Source organism: Ursus maritimus, unplaced genomic scaffold (assembly GCF_017311325.1).
Source record: "Ursus maritimus isolate PB19 unplaced genomic scaffold, ASM1731132v1 scaffold_19, whole genome shotgun sequence".
NCBI lineage: Eukaryota > Metazoa > Chordata > Mammalia > Carnivora > Ursidae > Ursus > Ursus maritimus.
Genome location: NW_024424341.1, coordinates 741,638 through 769,371, shown reverse-complemented (window position 1 = coordinate 769,371; position 27,734 = coordinate 741,638). Strand labels below are relative to the sequence as shown.

The 27,734-nt window shown below is 56.0% G+C and overlaps 1 protein-coding gene across 3 annotated transcripts in view; it reads left to right on the top strand.

Moving 5' to 3' along the window:
- ACSF3 (acyl-CoA synthetase family member 3) overlaps positions 1–27,734 on the top strand; it is a 53,525-nt gene that overhangs the window by 10,551 nt on the left and 15,240 nt on the right. For all 3 annotated transcript variants that reach the window (XM_040633161.1, XM_040633162.1, XM_040633160.1), the window contains 4 exons: positions 9,836–9,990; positions 11,009–11,154; positions 16,842–16,954; positions 27,437–27,563. In XM_040633161.1, coding sequence (XP_040489095.1) covers positions 9,836–9,990; positions 11,009–11,154; positions 16,842–16,954; positions 27,437–27,563 — 541 coding nt within the window. The remainder of the gene's footprint in view (positions 1–9,835; positions 9,991–11,008; positions 11,155–16,841; positions 16,955–27,436; positions 27,564–27,734) is intronic.

The following is a 27,734-nucleotide window of genomic DNA, read 5'->3' as shown; positions in this document are numbered from 1 at the left end:
TGAGACCAAGCAGGCCTCTTCTTCCCCAAACCGCAGACCCAGGAGCCACAGAGAAAGAACAGGAAGGAAGCGCTGCCCCCCACCCCCACAACCTGGGCCTGATCTCCGCGACAACCAACTCACCCGGACCTGGGACTCTCACAACCCGCTAACCCGGGCCTCGTCCCCTAGGGTGCTCCGCGCCCCCTTGCACTGTCCCCCTCACCTTCCCACGCTTGGGCCTCTCGGCCAGTAAGTCTGCCCGCAGCCCTGAGGCCCGAGGCCACTGCCCTCCTCACTGCAGCCCCGCTTCTGCCCCTGCCCCTGCGTTGTTCACCACCTCCGGCCAGGAGTCCTGCGCGTTTCTTCTCTCCCCGTGGAATGTCGCCCTTCTGTTCGTGGGGTGTCCCAAGGGCCTAAAGCAACAGGGTCCGGGCGTTCGTGGGTGACTGGATGACGCGTGGGCCTCTCGCACTGGCTTCCACACTTGTCACGTGGGCAACAACGGCACGCTGGCAGGCGGCAGGTTCAAAGCCTCTGCACACTGTCTCACTTCCCTTAGATACCATGATGGGCGTGTGGATTTGTGTCACAGGCATTTGGTGTGGGGGTGGTTGTTGGTTTAATAAAAGTTTTGCTGTATCAAGTTCACTTGAACAATCAGAATGTAATAGATACCACGTAACACAGTTGTGTGCTGAAAATCCATCATGAGATTCCTAAAGCAGGAACTTCCCTGCAGAGCTCCTGGTTTGGACACATTTGTGTCTGTGAACGTCTGTGCACCTGTTAGCAAGATGTGTTCTAGGTATCAGAAGAGCCTCAGGTTTCTGGGGCGTCTGGAAATGCTCAGCAGTTTTTCCATATAAATGAACAGTGATTGCTGCTCTGCTTTACCCCATTGCGGCTCAGGACAGGCTTCGTAGCTTCTATTTAAGAAATCTGTGTAAAGTGGGAGCCAGGTTTCTGCAGTGGTGTTAGGCGACCTGGGGTCCTGGGCTCTGCATGTCACCCCACTGGGCCCGACATGGGCCAGCCGTGGGGTGACCGGCTCTCTGCACCCTGTGATGGGGACCAGTGAGATGGCAGTGACGTGAGGGCAGGCGGGAAGGTGGGTGGGCCAGCTGCCTGCCGTCGCAGCCTGAAGAACAAAGTGGCTGTTGGTGAGGCTGTGTCTCTCCCGTGTCTCCGTGGACTCCCTCTGGCCGAACCCCCAGGATCACCGCCTCTTATGGACGGGGCGATTTCTGCCAAAGGCACTAAATCAAGGTGGGGCCGTGGGACCTGCTGGGGACCTGCCAGCCACATGAGGCAGGAGGGTGCTCCCCAGAACCCCGGTCACGTGGGGTCGGGGCTCAGCCAGGCAGGCTGCTGGGATCACCACCCCTGCCCAGGACACTGTTTCCCTGGGGTAAACATGCTGGCCCAGGAGACTTGGCCCCAGACCAAGTTCATTCTGGGATCTGAGAAATTGTCATCTTGGTGAGGGTGGGTTAGTGACTTCGGGCAGAATGTGTGTCCAGGTGTCTGCAGAGTTGGGGGAGGGGGAGCAGAGCCGTGACACTCACGCAGGCCTCGTGTCGGAGCCACAGTGTGGGGGCCTCTAGGGCGGGGTGTGCACACAGACTGCAGGAGCTGTGTCCTCATTGCCCACTTCTGGCTGGTGCACCTCAAAACACAAGAACTGCTTTCTGTGTTGTTTAGGGTTACCAAAAAATGAGTGATGGTTTGATCCTTGGGGCCACTGCTTTAAGCTGGTGCGGCGTTCCCTGCAGTCCCCCACCTGCCTAGCAGTCCTGCAGTCCTGGGACGGACCCCGCTCTCCAGCCCTGGCGACACGGCGGGGCCCAAGGGCGGGGGTGCGAGTAACAGAGGCCTGGACCCCTCACACCCAGCGGCATCGTGGTGGGCGGCACCCCGACTCAGTAAGTTTTAAGCTCGCGGGGGTTCCTGTGTGCAGCCTAATCTGCCGGGACAGCTCGCGGAGAAGCAGGGCTCTGCGGTCTGGCTGCCCAGAAGTACTTTGCTAGTAAAGGCAGGGCCTGGGGAGGCTGGTTTTCTGCACGGAATCCCCAGATGTACGATTTTTAGTTCACAGATGAGTTGGGACAGTGTGGAGGAGACGCTGCTGTTGGAAAGGTCGTGTTTCAGGACAGCAGCCGCCCCCTTTGCTGACTTGGGTGAATTCCAAGACAGGCGTCCTCAGGAGGTTGCATCTGGATAGATGTCACCTGTGTGCTGGGGTCAGATGCCAGCCTGGAGGACGGGAGGACCGGTCAGCACCCTTCATTTGGCTGACCACCTGCCCCATCCTTTCTTTAGCCTTGTGTGCAAAGCCTGGGGACCACGTGTACCGCCAGGAGAGGAGGCCTGGCCAGGACCACGGCACCCCAGAGTGGATGGACAGCTCATGGGGCCTTTCCTCTGTTCTCTCATGCCAGGCAGCCTGTGAGGGAGGAACCCCTCCATGGTGCCTCCCCTGGGAACTAGGAGTCTGTCCTGTTGTGTGTCCTGTTGTCCAAGTGCTCCTGGTACTAGGCGAGCCCTTGGTGGGCAGAATGAGGTCTGGCCAAGGTGAGGGTGTTGTCAGGGCTCATCCGGCTGAGGGCTGGCAGGGTCTGCGCACAGGTGAGCCACACGTGTAAGTGCCACGTGGGATCGGCCAGCTTCTCCTTGGCCGGATCAGGACAGCCACACTCGTTTCAGCTGCCCTTCTCCCAAGGCCACACCTTCCCCAGGGACAGGCAGTGCCAGTCTGGGAGACCCACGTTTCTTTACAAGCTGGTGGGAAGTAGGAGGCCAGCCAGAATTTCCAGCAAATCTGCATTCCAGAGCTTGAAAGGGACCTGCAGGTTTAGTTCAGATCAGTGCCGTGGTGTGTGAGGGAGACAGAGCTGCGGGTCAAAGTCATGGTCACGCCTGGGCTGTGAGGGCCCGGTCAGGTGTCCTGTCCCACGGATGTCCTGTCCTTGCTGGGCTTGCTGCTCCACGGTGGTTTGGAGCCGTTGGGTCTGCTTCTCCTCCCCTCGGCAGCAGAAGGAAGTGTGGATTGCAGGAGCTCGCCACACCCATGTTTTATCTTCGCTGCTCGTTTCTCTGCTCAGTAATAAGAGAGTGGGGTCGTGTTCACCTAAGTGAACTTTTTCCGTCATCCCAGATGTTGACTGAATCAATTCTTAATATGTTGCTGATAATTACTAGTTCACTTCTTTGCCTGGAAAGAGTTGTACAAAACCAGTGTTAGGGGCCTTTAGAGAGATAACCTAATCTAACCCTTCATCAGGTCTTAAAACTCTTTGAAGTAGGTTATGTCTGAGACACCCGCGAGAGCGAAGAACGTAGTGTCCCCCAAACTGGAAACAACCCCGTGTCCTTGAGTGGCGCAGGGATAAGCGGTGGAACACAACGCGGCAACACAAAGACCAAGTGACAAGCCACGCAGCTCGAACACATCTCAGTGCAGTGCGATGAGCTGAAGAGCACCGGGGAGCATGTGCTGTCGAGTCCATTCCCACGAGGAGTACGTGGACTGCACGCACAGTGACAGAGCCGGGCCAGCATCAGCTCTGGTGGGTGCGGGGGGTGGGGCACTGAGGCAGGAGAAGACCTTCCGGGGTGATGAGAATGTCATCCGTCTTCATCTGGGTGCAGACAGCTGCACACGTGAGTCACAGACAGAGGCAGACGCCGCGTGCCTGATACACGTACAACCGAATGTGTGTAAATTATCGTCAGTGGGAGTGAACGTCCCCGCTGGACAGACCCTGAGCACTAACAGCTCTAGGCAGTGAGTCAGCGCGTGCGGACAGCAGGTGCCCCTGCAGGACGACATCCACCACTGGGACGCTCCCCACCCCACAACAAAACAGAAACCCTGAATCTCATCTCTCAATCCAGCCACCAGTTCTCAGGAAATACAGGGGATAGGGAAACACGTTAAATGACACCATTGGGACACAGTGTGCAGGGATAGATTTTGCCAAGTCTCCAGATCCCACAGCCTGATTTCTTAAACAGAAAATGCTGGGGAAACACAGGGGGGAGCCTGCAGGTGAGGCCACCCAGGTGGGGTCTGCACCAAGTAGAAGGAGGGGCAGCGTGCGGATTGAATCCCGACACACTGGTGACGTGGGCAGCCCTGGCAGTGAGGGCACTGCCGGAGACAAGACACCTGCCGTTCTTGCTCGGTACTCCCTGTGAGGATGGAGCCGTCACAACTCGAAGAAAAAGCATCCTTAGCTTTGAGAGATGCAGAAGTCATCTGGTATCTGGGATTCCTTTCAAACGACTCCTGACACAGATGTTTCCAGCTGAAACCAGAACGACCCTGAGCCAGGAGCTGCCAAGTGAATGGACTCGACAGCACGTGCTCCCGGGTGCTCTTGAGCTCATCACGCTGCACGGAGATGTGTTCGCGCTGCGTGGCTTGTCACTTGATCTGTGTGCTGCGTTGTGTTCCACTGCTTATCCCCGCTGCCACTCAAGGACACGGGGTTGTTTCCAGTTTGGGGGACATTCTGCACAAAGCTGCCGTGGACAGTCCCATAGGGATCTTTCTAGACGCCTGTGCTGGGTCTGTACCAGTGCCAGACGCAGCTTTAATTGTGGTGAGACTGTAGAAGACTTCTCCGAGGCGGCTGTGTGTTTTATCCCCCAGCAGTGAGGTTGTGCCATATCCTCACCCACACTAGGCGTTGTCACATGACTTCCAGCCACGTGAGGGTGTGCGGAGTGTGGCCGTGTGCTCCCGCTTACTTTTCTTGAGACGTGCTGCACATGCAGTGCGACTCACAGATCTCAGTGTGTAGTTCACCGTGTTGTGGTGAATGTGCGTGTGTGGGGCACACCAGGGCAGGGTATAAAGCGTTCCCAGCCAGCCGGAAGGTCCGCCGTTCCTCCTTCGAGCCGCTGCGCTGGAGACAGCCACCTGGTCGCGTTTTATTGCTCTAGAGCAGCTGATCTGTTTCTGAGCCTTGCCTGTGACGGGCCCACAGCGACTGTACTCCTTGTCTCACTGCTGTCCCCATAACATCTTTGGGATTTATCCATGTTCACGTGACAACAGTTAATTCCTTCTCATCACCAAGGGTCCCACTGCTGTTCATCTGTTTTCCTGATGGTAGACATTTGGGTGGTTTCCATTTTGGCTTTATGAGTAAAGCTGCCAGGAATGTTCCATGGAACTCTTTTTGCAGACATAAGTTTTCATTACCCCCTGCCCAGGATCGAATAACCGGGTCATGGACTCGTGTGTGTTTGACTTTATGAGACACGACCGAACTCTGGCTTCTGTTCTTTGCTTCTGTCAGCAGTGACGAGGGAGGCAGAGTTCCACCCCAGGCAATGCTCATTGTTGGGGTGTTTACATCTCAGCCACCCCCCTGCGTGTGCAGTGCTGCCTCACTTTTGTCATAAAATTTGCGTTTCTCTTGAACACTTTTTCGTGTGCTTATTGGTCAAAGAGCTTTTTAAATTGAGCTATCTTTTTGTTATTGATCTGTAGGTGTTCTTTATATAATCTGGGTAAGAGGCCTTTGTCAGAATTACACATTGTGAATCTTTCTCCAGTCTGGTTTTCGTTTCACAAACCAGTGTCTTTTTTAACAGTGCCTTGTGATACAGAGAATTTTTACTTCCGTAACACTGATTGGGAAGCGGTGATGGTGTGGACATCATTGACTGACTCACAGTCTCGGGGAAAGCATTAACATTTACCGTTAAGGTGATGCTAGCTGTTGGTTTTGTGGATGCGTAGATCAGCTCGAGGACGTACCCAGCGCCTCCTTGTCTGCTGAGAGCTCTTAGAGGGGTAGAGTGTTTCAGACGGCGTGTCTACTGTGATGGTCACATGGCATCTACCCCTTTATTTATTTATTACTTATCTGTTTCCCCCTGTAGTCTGCTAATGCGGTTACTTACACTGATCAAAGTCTTTCATGTTTCTGGCTTCCTCGCCTTGCAGCCCTGCAGCAGACTTGCTAAGGTTGGGATGTATTGTCCTTTTATATATTGCTAGATTTTATTTGCTGGTACTTTGCTTAGGCTTTTGCATGTGTGTTTATGAGGAATGAAGTCTGTAGCTCTCTCGTGACCTCCTTGCTAGGCTCCTGTGTCGGGGCAGTGCTCCCCTTGTGAAGGGCTTCTCCCTGGGCAGGTTGCTGTGAGGCTGAGACTGTTCTTCCCCTGAGTGTTTGCTCGAGCTCACCGTGGAACCCATCCGGCCCAGACCTCTCCAGGAAGGCTTTTAATTAAGGGTTCAATTTCTTTAACGCTTACAAGACTTCTAATATTTGTATTTTGTTTCTTGTGTCAGTTTTGGTAAGTTTTCGTTTTTAAAGAAGTTCTCCAATTCATCACAATTGTGAAATTCGTTGTAATTCATAAGTTCTCTCCTTGTGCTCTCAGTGCTCTGGGATCTGTGGTGATGTCTCCTTTAGCTCTGACATGGGTGGTTTATGTTTCCCTTCTGTTCCCGTGCTCACTGTGTGTCTGTGGCTTTTCTCTAATGCACCTGTGCTTTTTGTGTCTTTGACCTCTGTTCTTTATTCCTTCCTTTATCTTCACGATGCGTCATCACCATTGTTGCTTTAAGCAGTCAGGACTCCGTGACTTCTACGGTGATTGACAGGCCTTTCCTTCTGTGGCGCGCCCCGTGTGCTTCTCTCAGCTGTGCCCCTCTTGGCTCCGCTCGCCAGTCTCCCAGCTTGTTTCTCTTGAGTGTTCGCATTGTGTCTTTCTTACAGCTCTGTCGAGATGTAATTCACATACTGTGAAAGTCACTACTGTAAATGATTCAGTGATTCTTCATAAGTCTAGAGTTGTCCGCTGTTGTCTCACTCCCTGCTCTCCCGCCATCCCTGGTGACCACCATCGGCCTCTGTCTCTGCACAGTCCCTTTCCTGGACGCTGCATGTACACGGAGTCATACAACTTGCAGTGTTTTATGTCTGGCTTCCTTCCTTCTGCCAAACATGTCTGAGTTCCACCCGTGTTGTAGCATGTGGGGCGGTGTTTGCTTTCCCTGATCCTGAAGAGCATCCGTTGTGTGGCTGCACATGCTCCGTTTGCCCCCAAGCCCTCTGAAGGGCTGTGGGTTGCTTCCGGTTTTTGTCTGTTAAGAATGATGCTGCTGTGAAAATTTGCACCCAAATCCTTGTGTAGACATGCTTTCATTTACCTTACAGAGTTACGCAGGAATTGAATTGTCAGATTGTGGGGCAAGTTTATGTTTCGTATTTTAAGAAACTGCCAAACTGTTTTCCACATTGGGTTGTTTACATTCTCTCCAGTGGTGTGCAAGGACCCTAGTCTCTCCACGTCAGCGCCAGCCCTTACTGCTGTTAAGTTACTGTAATGGTCATTCTGGAAGATGCAAGGTGAGATCTACTGTGGTTTCAATTTGCATTTCCTTTTATTTTTAAAGATTATTTATTAGAGATAGAGAGTGTATGAACAGGGAGGGGCAGAGGTAGGAAGAATCTGGAGCAGATTCCACACTGAGCCCAGAGCCCAACGCAGGGCTCACTCCCACGACCCTGAGATCACGACCTGAGCCAGAAGGAAGAGTCGGATGCTCAGCCGACTGTGCCACCCAGGTGCCCCTCGATTTGCATTTCCTTAATGACCAGTGATGTTGAGCATTTTTTCATGGTCTCATTTGCATCCATCTGTCTTCCTCGATGAACTATTTAGAGCTTTTGCCCATTTTCACGTTGGGTTATTTATCTTACTGAGTTGTAAGCGTTCTTTGTATATTCTGGATATAAGTCTTTCATCAGATAGATGGTTTGCAAATATTTTCTCCCAGTCTGGCTTGTCTCTTCATTTTCTTAATGGTATCTTCTGAAACACACATATTTAGTTTTGACAAAATCCACTCTATGAGTTCATTTCATAGATCATGCTTTTGGTGTGATATCTGAGAAATCTTTCCTCACCAAGATCGTGTAGATTTTTTCCTAGAAGTTTTACAGTTTGAACTCATGCATTTAAGTCTCTGATTCAGTTTGTGTTAATTTCTGTATGTGGCGAAGATGTAAAATGCATCTTTTTGCAGGTGTGTGTTCAGTTGTCTCAGTGCCATCTGTTAAAAAGATTATTCTTTCCCCAGCTGAAGTGAGGGCTCTCTTTTGTCAAAAACCAATTGGCCACAGGGTGCTGGGTGGCTCAGTCGGCTGAGTGTCTGACTGTTCGTTTCAGCTCAGGTCGTGATCTCAGAGTCCTGGGATTGAGCCCCGCACTCAGCAGGGAGCCTGCTTCTCCCTCTCCCTCTGCCCCTCCCCTCATGCTCGCTTGCACTCTCTCTCCCCCTCCAAGATAAATAAATAAATACGTGGAATGTTTATAAACAGACACACAGGGGGCTGTGCATGTGTTGGTTGATTTCTGGGCTCTAGTCGGTCCGTTGACCTGGGGGTCTGGTCTTATACCCGTCCTGCGCTGCACTGGTCACTCCTGTTTCAGAGCAAATTCCAGTGATGCGGGGTGTGTGTCCTCCACGCTCTCCCTTTCGCACTCGTTTGGGCTCTTTAGGTCTTTGCCCTTCCGTGGAGTGCTGGGTCAGCGTGTCAGTTTCCGCAGCCAGCACTTACTGCGATTCTGGGGGGAGTGCATTGACGCTGCAGCTCGGGTGGGGAAGACATGCCGTGTGGTCCGTGGTGAGGCCGCCGGCCACGGACGTGGGGTGTCCCTGCCAGGCCCACAGCTGTGTTGTACTGGTGCTTCCTCGGACATCCACACGTTGCCCACTCTGCTCCGTCTACTGTCTTGTCCTGCCCCCTCCGGCGTGGACCTCCTCCGTGAGCCCGTGTCTGACTGCTTCTGCGCTTTCTTCTGTGTCTGTCCAGTGAATTCACGACTTCAGACAATACGTCTCCTGTTTTGTAATGGTTCTTTTTTGTATTTCCACTTCTCCAATGAAATCCTTGAGTTTCCCGCATTTTGTTCATCTTTTCTCCTAAAATCCATGGGCCTGTTTGTTATAATTACCTTGAATCCCTTGTCTGATAATTCCAACATCTGGATCTTCCGAGGGTCTGCTTCTGTTGACTTTTTCTCCCCAATTATGGGTCACCTTTTCCTGTTTCCCCACATGCTTTGCCATGTGGGGGGTGCTGGCTCTTGTCTTTTAAAGAATGGTATTATTTCGCTGGAGAGATACTCTTGCCCTCCATGCGGCCCCTCCACTTAGGGGTCGGGGTGTGTGGGACTGGCCCCTCGAACGCCACGGGGCAAGGTCTGTGTGTGTCCGGGGTGCCGAGGCTCAGTCTGTGCGCATCCTGACCGGAGCTGACCCGGCAGCGCTGTGGCGAAGACACCACAGAATGAGGGGCCGTGCCAGCTTTCCTTGAGGACGGGGGTAACACTCGAGCCCTGCAGCCAGCAGGGCGCGGTGAGGAAGATCAGTTACCAAACGGAATACAAAATTCACGTGGCTTTTTCTGACACAACCGGACGGTCGTGCGTTCGCTGTCTCTGCGTGCCTGCCAGCTGGCCCCGTGCTGACCCTCAGGCTCGCAGGTGTCACTTGGGAGAGTGTGAGGTGCGCCCTCTCTCCTGACAGCAGGTCCGAGGCCGGAGCCGTGCCCCTGCTCTCTCCCTGCGGGGCTGTCCCTCCTCACAGGTCACCCTGCAGCCGGACACCAGTGTCCCCGGCACAGGGCACTCCCACGGGAACGGCCAGAGACCGTGTCACCCAAGTGACACGCCTTGTAGTGGGGGCTGCGTCCGGGCCCTTAAAGCTGAAGGGAGGGAGTGGTCTCTGTCTAAAGAGCCGCGTGGGAGCCGGGCGTGTCTGCGTGTCTGAGCGTGTACGTGTTTTCTCACTGTCCCCGTATCCCTCCGTCTTCCTTTCTAGGTTTGGGAAAAGCTCTTAGGTTGTGAAACTCCACGGATCAATGTCTTCATGGCAGTGCCTACGATCTACGCCAAGCTGATGGATTATTATGACAGACATTTCACCCAGCCTCACGTCCAGGATTTTGTCCGTGCGGTTTGTGAAGAGAAAATTAGGTAAATGGAGACAGTCCGCACTCCTGCCCAGAAAGCCTTAAAGATCAACTAATATCACATATATTTAGCAAAACAGTCCCAAGTTTTAGGAAGCAGTATTTTCCACCCCCTTTAAAGCATATAATGAGCTGTTGGTGTTTTCTGCGTGTCCATGCGTATTCTCTTTCTTGAGTCTGTCCAGGCACATCTGTCTGTCAGTCTGTCTCCATCTGTCTTGTGGTCCAGTCAGAAGGACGAGGGCTCGCTCCCATTCGTTCTGGCCCTCGAGCCCCCTGCCCCGCAGAGCACCCCCACCCCTGCCCTGCCGTGTCCCTCCCAGGCCCGCTGACGAACACCCTTCCTGACACATGCGCTGGGTCTTCCGGGTCCTTCCGTGGCGTGAGGCTTGTTCTGCTTTCTCTCACAACCCTGCAGACACAGATTTTCATGCAAGTCTGAGCCCGGAGAGAGTGCACACCCGAGTGGGTGGCTTGGTGGGTTTTCATGGGACCAGAGACATGGGACACGCCGTCGGAGGCAGGCACAGCCTTTCTTGGCACACGGAGCGAGCTGCCTGGCCGGCGTGGACGGGGCACTCTTGTGTGCGTCATGCTGATGTGACAGGCGTCACCCCCGCAAGCCCGTCGGCTGCAGCGGCGCTCGGCTGTGGGCTGTCTCCTCTCCTGCTCCCCAGACCCAGAAGCAGTGTGTCCACAAACCAAATTCTTACTCTTATTGCTGTGATTTAGGGCTGTTTATAGACAGCGTGCTAGTCGTGTGCAAAGAATGCCTCCAAAGACCCTAAAATTTTTATTTTACCTCGGGTACCTGTTCCTTTTAAAGACGTGTCTTACTGTAAGGTGCACCCAACAAATTCTTTAAAAGAACAGAGTTACAGTGTAGTCCCGGCTGGCGTTCTTGTCGTGAGCGCGAGCGTGAGGATACTGGTGTTGAACGCAGACTGCTGAGCGTGTCTGGTTTTTGCCACTGGACAAGGGCCGCCTCCGAGACGCTAAGGCTGCCTGTGTTGTGCTGCTAGGTTGATGGTCTCGGGGTCGGCCGCCCTGCCCCTGCCTGTGCTGGAGAAGTGGCAGAGCATCACAGGCCACACGCTGCTGGAGCGCTACGGGATGACGGAGACCGGCATGGCCCTGTCCAACCCCCTGACCGCCACTCGCGTGCCAGGTACGAGCAGCACCGGCCGGCTGTGTCCTCTCCCTCCGCCCCGAGCCATCCGCTGGGCTGGGCCAGGGAAGACGCTGCCCTGCGGGGCCAGAGAACTTTCTTGGGGCGCCAGCCAGGCAGCTGTGGCCTGTCCCCCGTGGGCTCATGTTTCTCCCAAGTGGCCGGTCAGGGGTGGGACAGAAAGGTGTTCTCGATACCAGGGTCCTTCCCAGGTGACAAGTGGGAAGAATGGGAAGAACCAGGATCCCTGTGCTCAGCAGAGTGCCTCCTGGGGCGGGCGCTGCTTCCGTGCAGACCAAGGAGGCCACTGGCCGGAGCCTCCCGTCTGGGGACCCGGAGCCATGTAGGGTGAAGGGGCAGCGGGTGACGGGGCCCTCCACGTGTCTGGATGACCGTCTGCTGCAGACAGGGCTTCCTGCCCTGGGCTTACCGTCCAGCCTTCTCTAAGACGTTCCACTGACTTTAACTCAGACTTTCACGTCCTGGCTCCTTAGCAGGGAATCTGCCAGCAGAGCCAGGTCTAAGGTGTGGATGTGCCCTGCTCTGTTGTCGCCGCTCTCCCAGGCTTCATGAGACAGTCCCTCCCGCGGGTCCGAAACACAGGAGACGGGCCATTTAGAAGTCATAGCAAAACAACTCTGGCTCTGTGATTATATCCCTGTGTCCGTGTGTCTTGCACATACGGTCAAGTTCACCCTTCCCACATTCAGTTCCGTGAGGTTTTGAAAACACGTAGCTGACCACACACTCGAGACCGGAAGGGTCTAACGGCTCCGACCCTCCCCTTCTACGCCCTCTGCATCTCCCCCACGCCAGGCCAGGCAGGTGTGCACCTGCTTTCTCTTCTTGTGCCTTTTCTGGAATGTCGTACAATGAATCCTACAGGATGTGGCCTTTTGGGTCCTTTAGCGGAACGTGTCTGAGGCTCGTCCGTGGGGACGTGGGTTCCTTTCCCTGGCTGAGTAGGATTCCACGGTCTGGACAGGCCACTGTTTCTTAGCCTGCTCCCCTGCCGAAGGACACTGGGTTGTGTCTGGTTTGGGACGGTTACCGGTGCAGCTGTTGGAAACGTTCGTGTGCAGCTTCTCTGCAAACATGCGCCTTTATTTCTCGTGGGTCAGTACCCAGGGTGGGGTTGGTGGTCTCCCCCAGAAGCGGCCACACTGTGTCCAGAGCAGCCCCTGATGTGGGGGTGACCTTACCCCGTTGACAGAGGCTTGAGGCAACCACACAAGCTGTCCGGGTCTGCATGCCCGGCGTGTGACCGAGCGGACATTCATACTGTTGCACTGGGACGCTGCTTTGCCGGGAGCACAGCAGCATGGCCCAGTTTGGGGGAAGAGAGAGGGGCACAGAGATGCATGGGGAACCTTCTGGGCCTTCATTAGAAGAGCAGACACAAGGCCTAGAGCCAAGACCAGGAGCCAGGACAGGATGGCAGGCACAAGGGAGGCCTAGCTGGGGACTCACCCCGGGTGGTGGAGGGAGAACCCCCAGGTGAGTGGGAAAAGCGCCACCCTGGAGAGAGGTCACGCAAGGGTCCCCAGCTGACCTGGCCTTTTCCAGCCCCCCCATGAGGAAGGTAGAACGCAAAGGCTCTGAACCCCAAAGCTCATCGGGCAGAAATTCTTGAGTCTTAGATGGTGGCTGCAGCTCTCACCCGCCCTCAAGGGCACCGGCGGGGACAGTCGCTCTTCCCACCTCAGGATCAGATACCGGTGACCTCGTCTGCAAAGCAGGCCGCCAGCAGTCGAGTGCAATGCTAGTTCTTCGGTTTGGAAAAAAGCAAAGTGGCATCGTTTCTGGAGAAACCTGGTTGAGGACTTTCCTTGGCACTTTTGGGTCTTGTCCGTGAGCCTCAACGCCTGGGCTGGGCTCACAGTGCGCGTGGGACATGGCCGACCACCCCCAGGCTCCACACCTGCTTCCAGCCCAGGGTCCTTCAGGTCGGCCCCTTCCTTCCTGCTGCCCGCGTGCCCTCTGAGTGTTGCTCTCATGGTCGCAGCAGTGACCACCAGGGTCCGTTTTTAAAGGTCCTCCAAAGGTAATGAGGCACACAGGGCAAGGCCATCCTTGAGAGAGGGACTTGCTGCGCGAAGAGGTCGTTTGTCACGTGTCAGGCTCTGGGTCAGATCTTCCAGCTGTTCCTTCTCAGCATCCCTGGCTGCTACCATGAAGGGAGATGAATAATTCATGGCCTGGAGCTGCTGGGCCTAATCACGCTCTAATTGGAGGTGGAGATCAGAGGCGCTCATGGCGCCTACAGCAGCTCCGTGGAGCGCTGACAGGAGCTCCAGGACCTTATCAGCCTGTTTCCGTCCTCTCGGGACCAGCCGTATTGCCGCCTCCCTCCCTAGGTGCTGGACAGAGCCACAGGCCAATTACTGTTATCTGGGAAGAGCCGACAGCAGTTTTAAAGAGATGCAGAAGAAGGACACGCACTTCTGACTGTGGCCAGCCTGCTGCCCAGGTGGACATAGGAGGGGGTGTTCTCCCCGGGGGGCAGGAGGCGGCTGCTGCTGGTGGACCCTGCTCTGCCTGGCCAGCTCAGGCGGGGTGGACGTGGTTTGGGTTCCGTGGCTGACCGTGCAGACTGCAGCGTCTTCCCTGGGTAGACCTCACCCTGCAGTACCTCTGGCCCGTGAAAGTGGAGTCATTGTCTCTGCCTAGAGATTTTAGTCGTATTCTTGTGTCTGATGCTGTAATTAATTAAGATTCCGTCAGCGCTTCCGTTACAGATCTTAATGGCTGGCGGTGTTCACTTTTGAGATGGAGGAAAGGCCAGAGAGGGGCAGGAGGAACCTGGGAAGAGGGTTTCTTCCTTTTTTAAAAGAAGGAGAAAGCAGTGGAATGAGAGGAGGGGAGGAGCACAGTGGGTGGGGAGGCTGGTGTTCTCGAATTGAGGAGGACGGTTATAGGACCCTCTTCTGGTAAGAAATACATATTTGGTCTTTGCCTCCACACCTGTCACAGAGGTCCTGGAACCTTGGGAATTTCCTAGGTGACCGGAGCCATGAAGGGGTCTTAGTGATTCACAGAAGCCCCTTCCCGGACACCTGAGTCTGTGCTAATGAGACGACCTTGGGAAAGCCCCTTGGGGCTGAACCAACCGGGAGATTGGAGGGGTGAACCTCTGGGGGGGAGGGGCTGCCTGCTGAGTTGGTGTCCATGGCTTTGTCCGTTGTGGGACCTCCATAAAAAGCCTAAGGACGCTGATGCGCAGAAGAGGTGCCGGGGGGTGGAGCCCTGGGGGCCGGGGAGCTCGGGGACACCCCCTTCCCGGGCATCTCGTCCATCTGCTGAGTCGTGTCCTTCCAAGGAAGGTGCTGGTAGTGAGCACAGTGCTTTGCTGAGTTCTGTGAGCTGCTCTAGCGAGTTGTTGAGCCCGAGGTGAGGGAGTCGTGGGAGGCTCCGATCTGTAGCCAAGCAGACGGTTGTGGGTCAGCTGGGGAGGGCAGCGTCCGGTCGAGCCCCTGGCCCTCTCCAGCAGCCACTGCAGGTGGTCGGAGGCAGCAGGGGCCACACACCTCCCCTGCGGCCCCAGGGCCTGGAGGGAGCCTCTGCTTCCTTCCGTCCAGGTGGGGAGCGTGAGAGCAGGGGTCATCCTTCAGGAGGAGGCACTGGGAGGGCTCGGGCCGAGCAGGGGTCACACTGCTGCAGAACTTGGCAGGAAAGGGGAGGAAAAGCCAGCTTTTATTTCTGAGCGAGGCGGGGGTCCTGCTAACGATGCCGTATTGAGGTTGACCAGTAATCATTCCTCCTGATGGCTTGCGGAGTATTCGAGGGATTCTGTGCCCAGCGGGCACCTGAAGCAGCAGCTGACCAGCCTTAGGAGGTCGCCAGTCGGCTGACGACAGCATCCGATGTTTTCTCACCCGGGTGTGGCTGCAGGAAACCGTCACCTGGTCAGGGACACGGGAGCGTGGTGTGCGCCCCAAGGCCCGTGGCCGCACTGCGCAGCCAGTGGGGCTGGTCGTGTCGGCGCGGCCTGAGCACCCTCCTGGCGGCCCCGCGGCCTGCACTGGCCTCCCTCTGCTGCGCTCCATCTGCTTTCTCCCTGGAACCTCTGCTGTGGCTTTAATGCACATGTTTTGTCGTGAGTCACGACCACACGCTGTGGCCACTGGGGGCCGACACCGAGGTCAGCCCGCAGAGGTCCGGCCATACTGCACCGGCAGCTGGGAGCAGTGTGAGGACCTCGGACCCTGGCCTGGCTCGGCACCACCGCTGGCAGAACTGTGGCCCTGGCCCGCCGCCGAGCCGCGTGCCTGTCAGCCCTTCCGCACAGGCCCGAGGCCTGGGGAGAGCAGTGCACACAATGGAGGAGTTAAGCTTGTCGCTGAAAAGAATCCAGAAGGAAAGGGTCCATTTATTTAATCTAGAAAAGGAAAGGATCTCACAGTCACCTGGAAAGCGTGTCTAGACCACATGTGGAGTGGCATCTGGTCTTCACTGGCCTGTGCTGAGCCAGGCCAGAAGCGGGGCTCAGGGGGCCGGGTTCACAGGCCAGTTCTTGCATCTGGTCTCCGTGTCTCGTTCGCACACCAGGGATGAAACTCCCTCGCTTCCTGGCTGGCGTCTCAAGTGTCCTGGTGCCTGTGCGGCCACGGGCTGCAAGCAGACGCACCGCCAGAGGACTGGGGATGGCTCGTGTCCCAGGCTCCATAGGAAAAGTCCGGAGCGGGCAGGGGATGGGGGGCGAGGGGAGGGGGCTAGATGGGCTGCTGAGGGCTCCGGTTTCCTTTTGGGTGATGGAAAGTTCTGGAACTAGATGGCAATGACGGTTGCCCAGGTTGCGAATGCGCAAAATGGCACAAGTTGTGTGTTTTGTGATGATTAAGTATAGCTCGTCTAGATTTAAGTTTGATCTTTAACATCTTTTGAAGCAAAGCAAGAAGACAGAGGATGGGAGGGAGCTGGTGGGTGTGTTTCCACCCGGCAAGGACACGGGCTCCTGACCGGAGTGGAGGCGTGAGGCCACCAGGGTGTGGGACAGCCGAGAGCCCTCTGGTTACGGCCCTGACCTCACCCCCCGGACCTCAGATACAGAACACGGGCCACAAGCCACAAGGACAGTGCAGCGCCATTCTAGCAGCACGAGGCCCATGTAGCTGACCTTCCCCGGAGTTTGGGTCCCAGAATCCCGAGCAGATGCTGACTTGTAGAGTCAGCCAGCCGGGCAGTAGTCCCATGACAAACCCTCACTGATTCTAGTGCTTAAAGTAAAGGGCCTGACGCGTTGATGCGAGTCCTCACAGACGCTGAGCGTTTGGTATCGGGACCTCTGCCCCGTTGGTCCTGTGTTAGGGTGGCCTTGGGGCCACGGGGCACAGCAGGCCGCTCCACCTGCTTCAGGTGGGGCAAACACACTGAGCAAACCATGGGTGCCTAATAAGTGAACCAGAATGCTGGTGGCATGCTCCACCTGCCAGCTCCGTCCCTCTTGGGCCTGCTGTGCGCAGATGGTCCTCAGTGCCCCCCAGGGACAGCGCACCGTCACCTGGGCCCGTACTGCATAGCCAGCTGCTAGCGGGGAGGCGGCAGCGGCCCCAGCCTCCAGCCGGGGCGCCGAGAGCCTCCGCAGCATGACGGAGCTCTGGAGCGTCCGGAGTCAGGCCTCGCGGGCTGTGGGCGGCTGTACCGGGTTCTCCTGCGTTCTCTGCAGCCCTCTCCTCCCTCCTCTGCAGGTTCCGTGGGGACCCCGCTGCCAGGCGTCGAGGTGCGCATTGTCTCAGAAAACCCGAAGAAGGAGGGCTGCCCCTATGTGCTCCACGCGGAAGGAAATGAAAAGGAGACACAGGTGGGCCGCTCTCTGTGCCCAGCAGGCAGCATGCGGGCAGCACGCAGTCACGACTGCCCAGCAGGCCAGCCACAGAGGGTGAGGGTGTCTGCTTGGGAAGGGAGCCCCCACCGTGCAGGGATGGCTCCTCCTGGACAGCAGAGGTGGTGGCTGGCCGTGTTTCCAGGCACTGTGGCCGTGTGGGCAGTTGCCTGCCAGTGCTCTGCCCCACTGCCCGCCATGCTCCATCCACAGGGGACACTGCGAGGTGGGCGATGACAGCCTCAGGACAGCCCTTGTGAAAACGGAGGTTGCTGTAGGTGCCATCTGGTTAGAAATATGTGCTGGCGGGGCCGTCTGCACTCAGTGAACCCAGGGCAGGTGTGGCCAGCTCCAAGAGCCTTGCGAGGCCAGTATGGTGTCTCACAGGGCCCTGAAAATGAAGGTTGCCCCAGCCGCTGGAATCGGTGGCTCTCGCTGTTGCTCTAAGTTAACAAGGGGGAAGCAGGAGGAGAAGGAATGTTACCGTCTTACTTCAGTAAGATTCTAACAGTTACAATTTGCTGATCATAAGTGAATGGGAATTGCAGAAGACTTTGGCGTTGGCGGGAGCTGGAATTTTGATTTAAAAGGAGATTACTTTGTCTACAGCCTACACGCAGACGAGACGCCCCATGTTGGTGATCTCTGTTAAGAGATGTGGGCAGCTTCTCTCTCCCTGCAGCCCCGGCATTCCCGTTCAGCATTGGCCTCACCTGTGGTCTCGGTGTCCGTGTCTGAAGTGGGGGGTCGAGGAATGGGTGGAATGGGGTGCTTTTAGATGTAATCCTACGATAATGTTCAGTGACGTCAAAAAGGAGGTGTTCCGTCTGCCCAAGAAGACCTCACCTGGGCCCCTGTGTGGGCCAGCCCGAGGCCCCTCCCCGGGCTCCCGAGGCCTCTCCTCCCCGGTTGTGACCGGTGTGCGGGCAGAGTCCAGGCTGCCCTCGGGCTGACGCCCGCCTCTCTCCAGGACAGCCTTGAGCTCCTGAGCCGCAGCTGCTGCTCCCTGACTGCCCTCTGCCTGGGCTCTTGCCTCAACACGGCCGGTACGGGCCGTCGGCCTCGGCCACACCTTGAAATCGTCTTCTGGCTCACAGCCTGCGTCCTGCAGCCCCTCTGCCTCCTCGGGGACCTGCTCATACCCCGGTCACCTGCGCCAGCGCCCGGCGGTCCAGCCGTCCGTGCAGTGACGAGCTGCCTCCCCCCGGGGACACCCAGCCTATTTGCTGGGTCAGGGTTGGCCGGTGGAGAGTTCAGGGGACCCTGGTCAGTCAGGGTGTGTGGGTCAGTCACCAGCCTCTGCGTCCTCCGGGTGCCCTTCCCCTGACGACTTGGCCTCCAGGCACACCCAGGGAGCATGTCCCCCTAAAATTGCAATGAACTCTAACTGCTTCGCAGCTGGAGTGCAGGCAGCCCGCCCACCTGAGGGTGCTCCTTGTCCGTCTTCACTTGTCTCGCTCTGAAGAGAGCTCTGTGCTGGAATGCACCTCAGATAAGATCTGGCCACCCTGGCCCTTGACAGACAGAAGGAAGTGTGTCCCAAGGGTGGCCCTGGGGGTTGAGGGAGCCAGAGTCCCTCCTCCCCAGAGGGTGCAGCGTGCATATACCTCTGATTGTCCAAATGTGAAGACGGGGGATTCAGTGTTCCTGATGGCATGTTCGAGAACATTCCCAGCTTGGTCAAGGAATCTGTGACCATCCAGAACAGAGCTGCCTCGACCACATGCAGGTCAGAGGCCGCCGTGCTTCCCGTACGCAGGCCTCAGGGTCCACGGCCCCGTGTGCAGCCCTGTGACCCGGGAGGCTGCCCTGTCTCCTGCGGTCCTGCTTGCAGGAACCACCAGCCATGGCTTGAGTTACCAACCCCACGTCTGGACCACGGGACTCTGGGCCCTGTGCGTGCTACTGCGAGGGCCATGCTTACTCTGCATCTCCCTCCCTCTGTCCTTTCAGAGCGGGGACTCAGACAGTTCTCACTGTCACCCCTGGGACCTTGTGGAGGGAGAGTGGCCCTTGGGCAGCTTCTCTCTGGCTCCCCCCACCACGAGAGCCGCTCACGACCTGTGTCTTTCCCGGGAGCCCGTCGGCGCCATGGAGTGTGCATGAACCCCGAGCAGGCTCAGGCTGTCCTGAAGAAAGCGTGTTTGTGTCGTTTTTGTGGTGTGTCACAGTGGAATCGAGTTGACGGGTCTCGTTGGGGACCTCGGTCACTAATGAGGAGGAGCCACGTGTGGTGAGGTGCTGTAGAGGGATGACCGCCCCAAAGCCAGGCTCTGCCCTGCTTCCAAGGCCTTGGAACACGTTGCTTCAAGGTGGACGCCCTCTCTGGGAACAGGGTTTGCCAGGCAAACCCTCCAGTCCTCCTGTGACACCGGAATTCTTAGTACAGCCCGGACTCGTGAGGACTGACGCAGGATGGCTAAAGACAGTTTCTTAGTTCTTTTCGGGTTTTAGTTGGAAATAATCTCAAACTTCCAGAAAAGTTGGCAAACTAAGAGTACGAGGAACAGCTGGCAGTGTCTGTCCCCCTCACGCAGACCCACCTGCCGTCCACATGCCCTGCCCTCTCTGTGTGCGCCCTGGCGCTCCACCCCCAGCCCTCCAGCGCCAGTGGGTGTCCCTCGCACAACCGGGGTGCGGGATGGCTCGTGTCATATCCTTGGGATCTCTCACCCACCACCGAGCATTCCTCTTGTCTGTTGACCAAGCGACGTCAGGTGCACGGCCTTCACGCAGGTTCCATCTGGGCTCAGGTGGCACCTTCGCTCTTCCCCACAGTGAGGGGGACCCAGACCTTGGCAATGCCACCGTAGGCCTGAGTGACAGGCGTGATGTCCACACTTCTCAGAGAGGCACAGGGACACCTGACCAGGAGTGTGCTGGGTGCTGACAGTGAGTGGGGAGCACAGAGGTGCCCAGGAGACCTTCCCTGAGACCCTCCTGTGGGCCAACCTGCTGTGGGACTTGGGTTCTCCCATGCCTTCCTCCTTTCATCTAACTGGCAGGCAGGGAGCCTCACTCTGGGCTGGACGCAGTGTCCCATGGAGCCACCGGGGTCCAGAGATGGGTGTCGGCAGTGATGGCACCCAGAGGCAGCGCGGGGCAAGGTGTCCCCCAGACCTCTGCAGCCTGGGAGCCCTTGGTGCTTCTCTGGCTAGAACCCAGCACTGGGAATCAGGAGTGAGTGGCCAAGGGGCTCTGGGGGCTCTGCCCTGCAGAGGGGAGCCCCTGGGGAGGACAGGAGCAGAGGGGTGGCTGGGCCAAGTGGTACTTCCCAGACAGCAGGGAGAATCCACGTTTGCTCTCACAGGCCCGGAGCAGGAGGGAAGAGGAGCATGTGCCTGTGGCTCCCCGTGGCCGTGGGGCAGTGTCTGTGGCTCCCGTGGCCGTGGCAACAGGGCAGTGCCTGTGGCTCCCAGTGGCCGTGGCGGCAGGGCAGTGCCTGTGGCTCCCAGTGGCCGTGGTGGCAGGGTGGTGCCTGAGTCCGAGAAAGGCCTTGACAGCTCAGGAGGGTAGCTCACTTGTGCCAGGCTCTCATCGCGTCTGGGGGGACACACGTGTGCGCCCTGTAGGGCACAGTCTGGGCTCCCACTGTTGGTCCTCGTGTGGTGAAACCATCACATCTCATCCATGTCCGCATCACGTGGTTGTCCTGGCTGTGGCTGGTTGGTAACATGGCCAACAGCCCGGGGGCACCCAATTGTCCCCACCATGCACAGCTCTGTGCTCGTGCCTCCTGAGTCCCGCCGCTCTGTCCGGTAGGACTCGGGGTGCTGAAGCGCAGGTTCCCCTCCCCCCTGCCTGGACAGGCTTCCCCCTGCACCTTAACGGGTTTGTCTGCTTCCGTGTCATCCCCCGCTGGGCCGTGGTGAGTGCCACGTCTGCCCACGGGACCCAGTGGCTTTGCTGTGGTGCATCTTTCATGTGCTGCCCTCCGGCTCCACCTTTAAACCCACGCGCACGTCACACGCGCACGTCACACGCGCACGTCACACACTGTCTCCATCCGTTTACTTACTATCACAGTGTTCAATTTGAAGAGAGCCAGGCACTCGCCAGCAGCAACAGGGTCCGTCAGGAGACAGATGGCTCCACAGCTGAGTGTGACCTGCTGGCCTTCACATGGAAACATCTTCTCTGGCTGAAGATGCGCAGACACTGCGTGTGGGGTTCGGGCTGGAGCAGGGCAGCCGCAGCGAGCTCTGCTTCTCTTTATTTCCCCTTAAAAATTAATTATCTTGTTTTTGATCCATATGCAAGCTGTCACTCTGGACAGCAGCCTGCTCGGTTCTCTCCTCCCGACGGCCACCAGCATCTCCTGGACTCCCCTCCCGCATCTTCTCCCACCCCTGCCTGTCACTGCCATCTGTCGCGGCTGCGTGCTGCCAACTGCTGCACGAGACGCACGGCCGGGCCAGGACTGGGGGCGGAGTGCTGTGGGGCTGGACGTGCTCTGGCCCTGCGACGGGTGGGGCAGCCGAACTGCCCCCACAGAGGCACTCACCTCGGACAAACAGCAGACTGTCATCAGCCATGCGTCTCTTGTCTCTTGGGATGCGGTGGGTTTACCCCCTTCCCTAGCAAGGACCAGGTGCGAGGTGGCACTGCCCCAAATGGGGAAGCTTCACAAGGAAGAGGAAGGCCAGTGGCCCTTATGTGCCCCATGAACGTCTGCAAGCACTTCGCTGCCCTGTGCCTCCCTGTTCCCGACAACCAGAGCCTGCCCCCAGACACCCTTGAAAGGCGTGCTCCTTCCTGCCATGGGCCTCATCCGTGCGTGAATGTCCAGATCCTTCCAGTCCAACCCATATCCTGAGGCCTGAGAAGTGAGCAGCACAGGGGGAGGCCTCCATTCATCAGGACACGGCGGGAGCCCACAGCCAAGGGGGGCCCCACAGGCGCATTGGCCCACAGCCTTCCTGCTTGCCTTCCTACACCTCCTTCCACCAGGCCTTCCTCTCCAGGTTATCAAGAACTTGGTCAGGAGCCAGGGGGCTTTCCAGCAACGCCTGCTACTGATAGAGAAGGCATTCAGGCTGCTTTCAGATGAGGAAGTCTGCACTGCAGCGCTCTAAGTTCTCTAGCACAGCCCCTGGGCGGAGTCAGCTGGGGGCTCCTCGTGCAGGGGTGCACACCCAAAGACAGGTGTCCCCTGTGAGAGCAGCCCAGGCTGTTGGCTGCAGTGTGGGAAGCAGCGTTGTGCGTGTCTGCCGGGCACCTGGGTCTGGCTCTGCGCCCATCCAGCCTGCACCGAGTGTCCTTGGGCACAGTTGGGGTCCCCAGAGCACCAGGTGTGGGCCTCGCTGCACACCTGCCCAGCCCTGCTCTCATCCCAGCAGATGTGGGGTGTCAGTTCTGAGTAGGTCGAAGGACTCACAGCAGAGACCCCTGCAGGGCTCCCGGCTCCGCTGTGGCCTAGTGATGCAGGTGACGCATTTTGCTGTAGGTGACTGTTTATTGTCATGTGCTGTTTTACATTACTTGTTTCTCTGCTACTACTCTCCTCAGACTGTGCCCCATCTGCTGGCTTATCTTCACTCTTGATCGCCCCTCCACCCTTGTCTCTAAAATTTATAAATATCAATGACCAGAATCAATGGACTCTGCTGTCCCACGGTCTGTTTGCTGAGTCAGAAACGTAAGCTGGTGTCTTTAGAGCTTCACTTTGCTGGTGACCTTTCTCTCTCCCTGAAGAAAGGAAAAATGGTTTGTCTTTTTTTTTTTTTTTGGCATAAAGAAAGTGATGGCATATCTTAGTGACTTGGTACTTGCTTTCTCTAGACCAGAGACTCTGGCAAATCTGTGCAGGAATGAGGATTGGTAGAAGTGTCTGTCTTTATGGTATTGAACCTGTGATGGGTGCTACATATTTCAGCAGAGTCCAAACGCTGTGACATGTTCTCCATTGGTCTGTGTATCTGTGTCTCTGCTAATGCCAGTCTTAACTACGGTGGCTTTACGGTGAGTCTCGGAACAGTGGCGTTATGCACCAGTTCTCTTCTTCTCCTTCACAGTGGTTCCAGGTATTCTCCTTATTCTGTCTGCCATGCCAGTTTTTAAAAGGTTTTATTTATTTGAGAGAGAGAGCAGGAGCAGCGGGCCAGAGGGAGAGGGAGAAGCAGACTCCCTGCTGAGCAGAGAGCCCGATGTGGGGCTCGATCCCAGGACCCCGAGATCATGACCCGAGCCACCCAGGCACCCCACCTGCCATACCAATTTTATAAATAGCTTGTCTATATCTATAAAAAGTTCTCTTGGGATCTTGATCAAAATTGCATTAAATCTGGGGTGCATGGGTGGCTCAGTCGGTTAAGCATCTGCTGTTGGCTCAGGTCATGGTCCCCGGGGTCCTGGGATCGAGCCCCATGTCGGGCTCCCTGCTCAGTGGGGAGCCTGCTTCTCCCTCTGCCTCCCTCTCTGTGCGCTCACTTGCTCACTCTCTCCCTGTCAAATAAATAAATCTTTAAAAAATATTTTTTAAATAAAAGGGCATTAACTCTATAAATCAGTTTAGGGAGAATTAATGTCTTCTCTGTGCTGAGTCTACTGGTCCATGAACATGGTATGCCTCTGCACCCACTTTGGTTGCTTGGGCGTGTGTTTTGTGTCCCGCTACACTTGTAACCAGATGTCCCTCTTCTCTGCTCTCCCCTTCCTGCTGTCTTCCTCCTTTCTTTCTTTTTCAGTTATTGTCGGTGTGGAGTTTTCTGTTTGTTTTTGAACTGTGCATTGCTGGCATATAGAAGTACCATCAACTTTAGTGTATTGGTTTCGTATCCTTTAGTAATCTTGTTAAATTCTCTTTTTAGTTTTAGAAGGTATTTTTGTAGGTTTTCTAGGAGTTTTTATATCAATAATCATCCAAGTAGGAACAGTTTTATTTCCTCCTTTTCAGTCTGTATGTTTTCATTTCCTCTTCTTGCCTTAATTGCCCTGATGAGGATTTCCAGTGTGAGGTTGAATGGGAAACGTATTCAATACGACATCAGCTGTAGGCTTTTCGTAGATTCCATTCTACTTATGATATGCTGCGTTCTTATCATGAATGGATGAATTTTTTTTTTTTTTTTAGAGGAAGGGCAGGGGCAGAGGGAGAGAGAATCTTAAGCAGACTCTGTGCTGAGCGTGGAACCCGACACGGGGCTCAGTCTTACAACCCCGAGATCATGACCTGAGCCAAAATCAAGACTTGGATGCTTACTGACTGAGCCACCCAGGTGCCCCTGGATGAAATATTTGCAAATGCTTTTTTTTACATCGACTGATTTTTCCTCATTAGGCTGCCAGTACAGTAGATCACCTTGGTTGATTTTCTAGTATTGAATTGCCTCACATTCCTGGGACAAACCCCACTTGCTTGTGGCATATCGTTTACTTCACATGCGCTGGATTGGGTCTGCTAGCATTTCCTGAGGATGTCTGTCTCTGAGGGTTCCTTCTGTTGTGCTTTTTTGTCTTGTTTGGGTATCAGGGTAATGCTAGCATCATAAAATGAGTTGGAGTTATTCTCTCCTCTTCTGCTTTCTGGAGGAGACTGCGTGTAATTGGTATTACATGCTTACTGAAATGTTGGGTAGAATTTACCAATGAAGCCATCTGCACCTGGGGGCTTCTTTTTTGGAAGATTTTAACTATTAATTCGTTTTCTTTAATGGTTATAGGACTATTCAGGTCATCTAACGCATCTCGGGTGAATTTTGGTTGAGTATGGTGCTCGCCTCGCTGGTCCCTGAGCGTCTGGTCGGTTCTGGCACAAAGCGGGGGGTGTGACTCCCCCACCGTAACTGTCTGCTTCTGCTTTTGGATTTTTGCAGTTGTGTTTTGCAAGTCTCTCACTTGGTGAATGCATGTTTATAATTGTTATGTCTTCCTGGTGACCTGACCGTCCTGTCGTCAGGTGACGCAGCTTGTAACGCGCTTTGCTCTTACGTTGGTTTTGCTGGTGTTACTAAGGCTGTAGTCGGTGTAGTTTGTTCTGATTGGTGTTCCGTGGTCTACGTGGTCTCATCCCGTTGCTTCTCCCCGCCTGTGTAACTGCACCAGAAGTGAGTTTCTTGCAGACGGGATGGGGTCGGATCATGTTTTCCAGTCCGGTCGGCAAGCTTTTGATTGGTGTGTTTAGTGCTGTATTTACATGTAACCTGATGGTTGAACTTGGGCTCCCGCCGTTCGTTACGGCCTCGTGCTTTGTTCCCTCGGTTCCGCTCAGCCGCCGTTGCTGCCTCTCTGGACTCGTTCTTTAATCTTATGTTTTCATTTGCCTGTTGAGTTTTTGACCATGTGGTTTTGTACAGTTTTTGGTTGTTCTAGGGACTACAACGTGTATACTTCACTTTTTGAACCCTACTTGGACTCAGCACTTACCGTTCCCAGAGGAGCTAGAACTCCTGCAGTCAGAGAGAAGAACACTCAGCGACCCTTGTCGCAGGTGGGGAGGTGGACTCTATCCAGGACCATCGGGGTAACTGTAGGGCCCCCGCAGCAGGGCTTCACGACTGAATGCAGCACGGCCAGTGGAGATGCACTCCCAGGCAGCAGGTGGGGTCAGTGGGTGAGCACTTGTTGAAGGGACACATCAGGGCTGAGTGGGGAGTCTGGCTACACCGACCTGGCAAGATCTCTGCTGAGGGCAGGCCGGGGTGATCAGATGTCACCTGGGGGTGATACCAGATTTGCGGGTGAGCGGGTACCACGGTGGGGGACTCTTGCTAGAGCTGGATTTCACAGGAGGGGCACAGATGGCCCAGGAGCAGGGTCGAGAGGCTGACTACCGCTGGGTGGGTCGCTGCCTTCTCCCTGTGTGGCCTGGTTGTCGTGTGGAATGTTAGACGGTGTTACTGCGTTTGCTTCCCACCTTCCAAGTTGTTCTAAAGAACTCATGAGGAACAGAGTGGTCAGTTTTATTCACTGGGATACTTACTGATTTTCTTGGTTTTGTTTCATTTCTGAGTTTTCTGTTTCCTTCTGGCGTCATTTCCCTTCTGTCTGAAGAACGTTCTCTGGGAATTCTTTTAGATGAGGTCTGCTGGCCACAAGTTCTCTTGTTTTTTCTTTATCTGCAAGTGTCTCTGTCTTTCCCTCCATCCTGAACTTTTTTTTTTTTAAGATTTTTATTTATTTGAGAGAGAGAGCACAAGCAGAGGGAGGGGCAGAGGCAGGGAGAAGCAGGCTCCCATCAGAGCAGGGAGTCCAATGCGGGGCTGGATCCCAGGACCCTGAGACCATGACCCAAGCCAAAGGCAGTCAGTTAACGGACTGAGCCACCCAGGCGCCCCCTGAACGTTACTGTCACTGGATTGGGATTCGAGGCTGATGCTTGGAAGTAGGTCCCCCGTCTCTGGTGAGAAGACAGTCTGACCTTGGCAGTGGAATCAGATAAAGGGCAGCAGGGGGAAAATGGGTGAAGTTCAAATAAACTGGTTTGGCTGGAAGACAAACGGGCCTCCTCCAGGTGGGCTGGATGGCGGGTGCCTGGCTGGGCCCCAAGCGTGGGAAGTGGGCTGGAGCGTCAGCGGAGAGCTGCTCATGCAGGACAGGCTCTGGGCACCCACCTGCCGCGTTGGCCTTGGAAGTGTGGACTGTGTCCAGGCCTCAGACAAATGCGTCCGACAGTTTGACAGCCTTTTTCAAAGGGTCTCTGGTTTTGTTTTGTTTTTTTAAAGGGGGATGGTTCTTCCCCAGAATAAGATCATTCCAGGTGGGACCTGATGAGTCAGAACGGAGTGTCCTGGCCTCCGTTCAGTCACCTTGCTCTGTCTGATGATGGCTTCCCACGGGGCCTCCTGAGGTGCACGGTGCTCTGTGCCTCCTTTCTCTGGCTTCACTGAAGTCCTGCTCGGTTTCTTGTAAAACCCAGCCTCCGCCCTGCCCTGCGCTGTGGTCACAACAGAGGAGCGAACCCCCTGCTTCCCGGGACCCCGTGATCTGGGTGCCGCTCTGTCCTGCACCTGGGCCGACCCCCAAAGCCGTCCTCTCTTGCTTGGCTGGTGGTCAGCCTCCTTCTCACCAGGCAGAGTGACTGACTCCGGAAGGCCCCACGGGAGTCGCTTGAGACGTTGCTGCTGCAGCCCCGGCAGCTGTGGGAGCCCACGCCTCCCCCAAACCGCCCGTGTGCTGTGCTTCGTGCGGGAAGCACCCGGAAGACAGAGTCATCGATGCTGGGAGCACAGCTTTGAGAAGTGGATGGGCAGCTCGAATCCAGCCAGGCCCCGACGGTGACGTGGGTCAGTGGCTCCTGACTTCGAGTCTAGAGGACGGACACCGTGACACACAGCTCCCCGCCGTGGCGGGACCCACACCACACCATGCCGCCTGATTGCGTTCCAGTGTTGAAAGAAGCATTGTTGAATCATTTCTACAAAGTGTCTAATTTCGGAAGAGGGTGTGGTCGTTTGGGGGGTCACGAGGAAGGCAGGTGGAGCCCCCCATCCTGAGAGGTGTGTGCTCTCTCCGATGCTGCAGGTGACCCCAGGGTTCAAGGAGAAGGAAGGGGAGCTCTTGGTCAGGGGGCCATCTGTGTTCCGAGAGTACTGGGACAAACCAGAAGAAACGAGACATGCCTTCACCTGGGATGGCTGGTTCAAGACAGGTAGGAGGGGGCAGTCCGGGCACCCCAGAGTCTTCTGTCCAGGGCAGAGATGGGGTGGGGGCTGGGGCAGTCCGGGCACCCCAGAGTCTTCTGTCCAGGGCAGAGATGGGGTGGGGGCTGGGGCAGTCCGGGCACCCCAGAGTCTTCTGTCCAGGGCAGAGATGGGGTGGG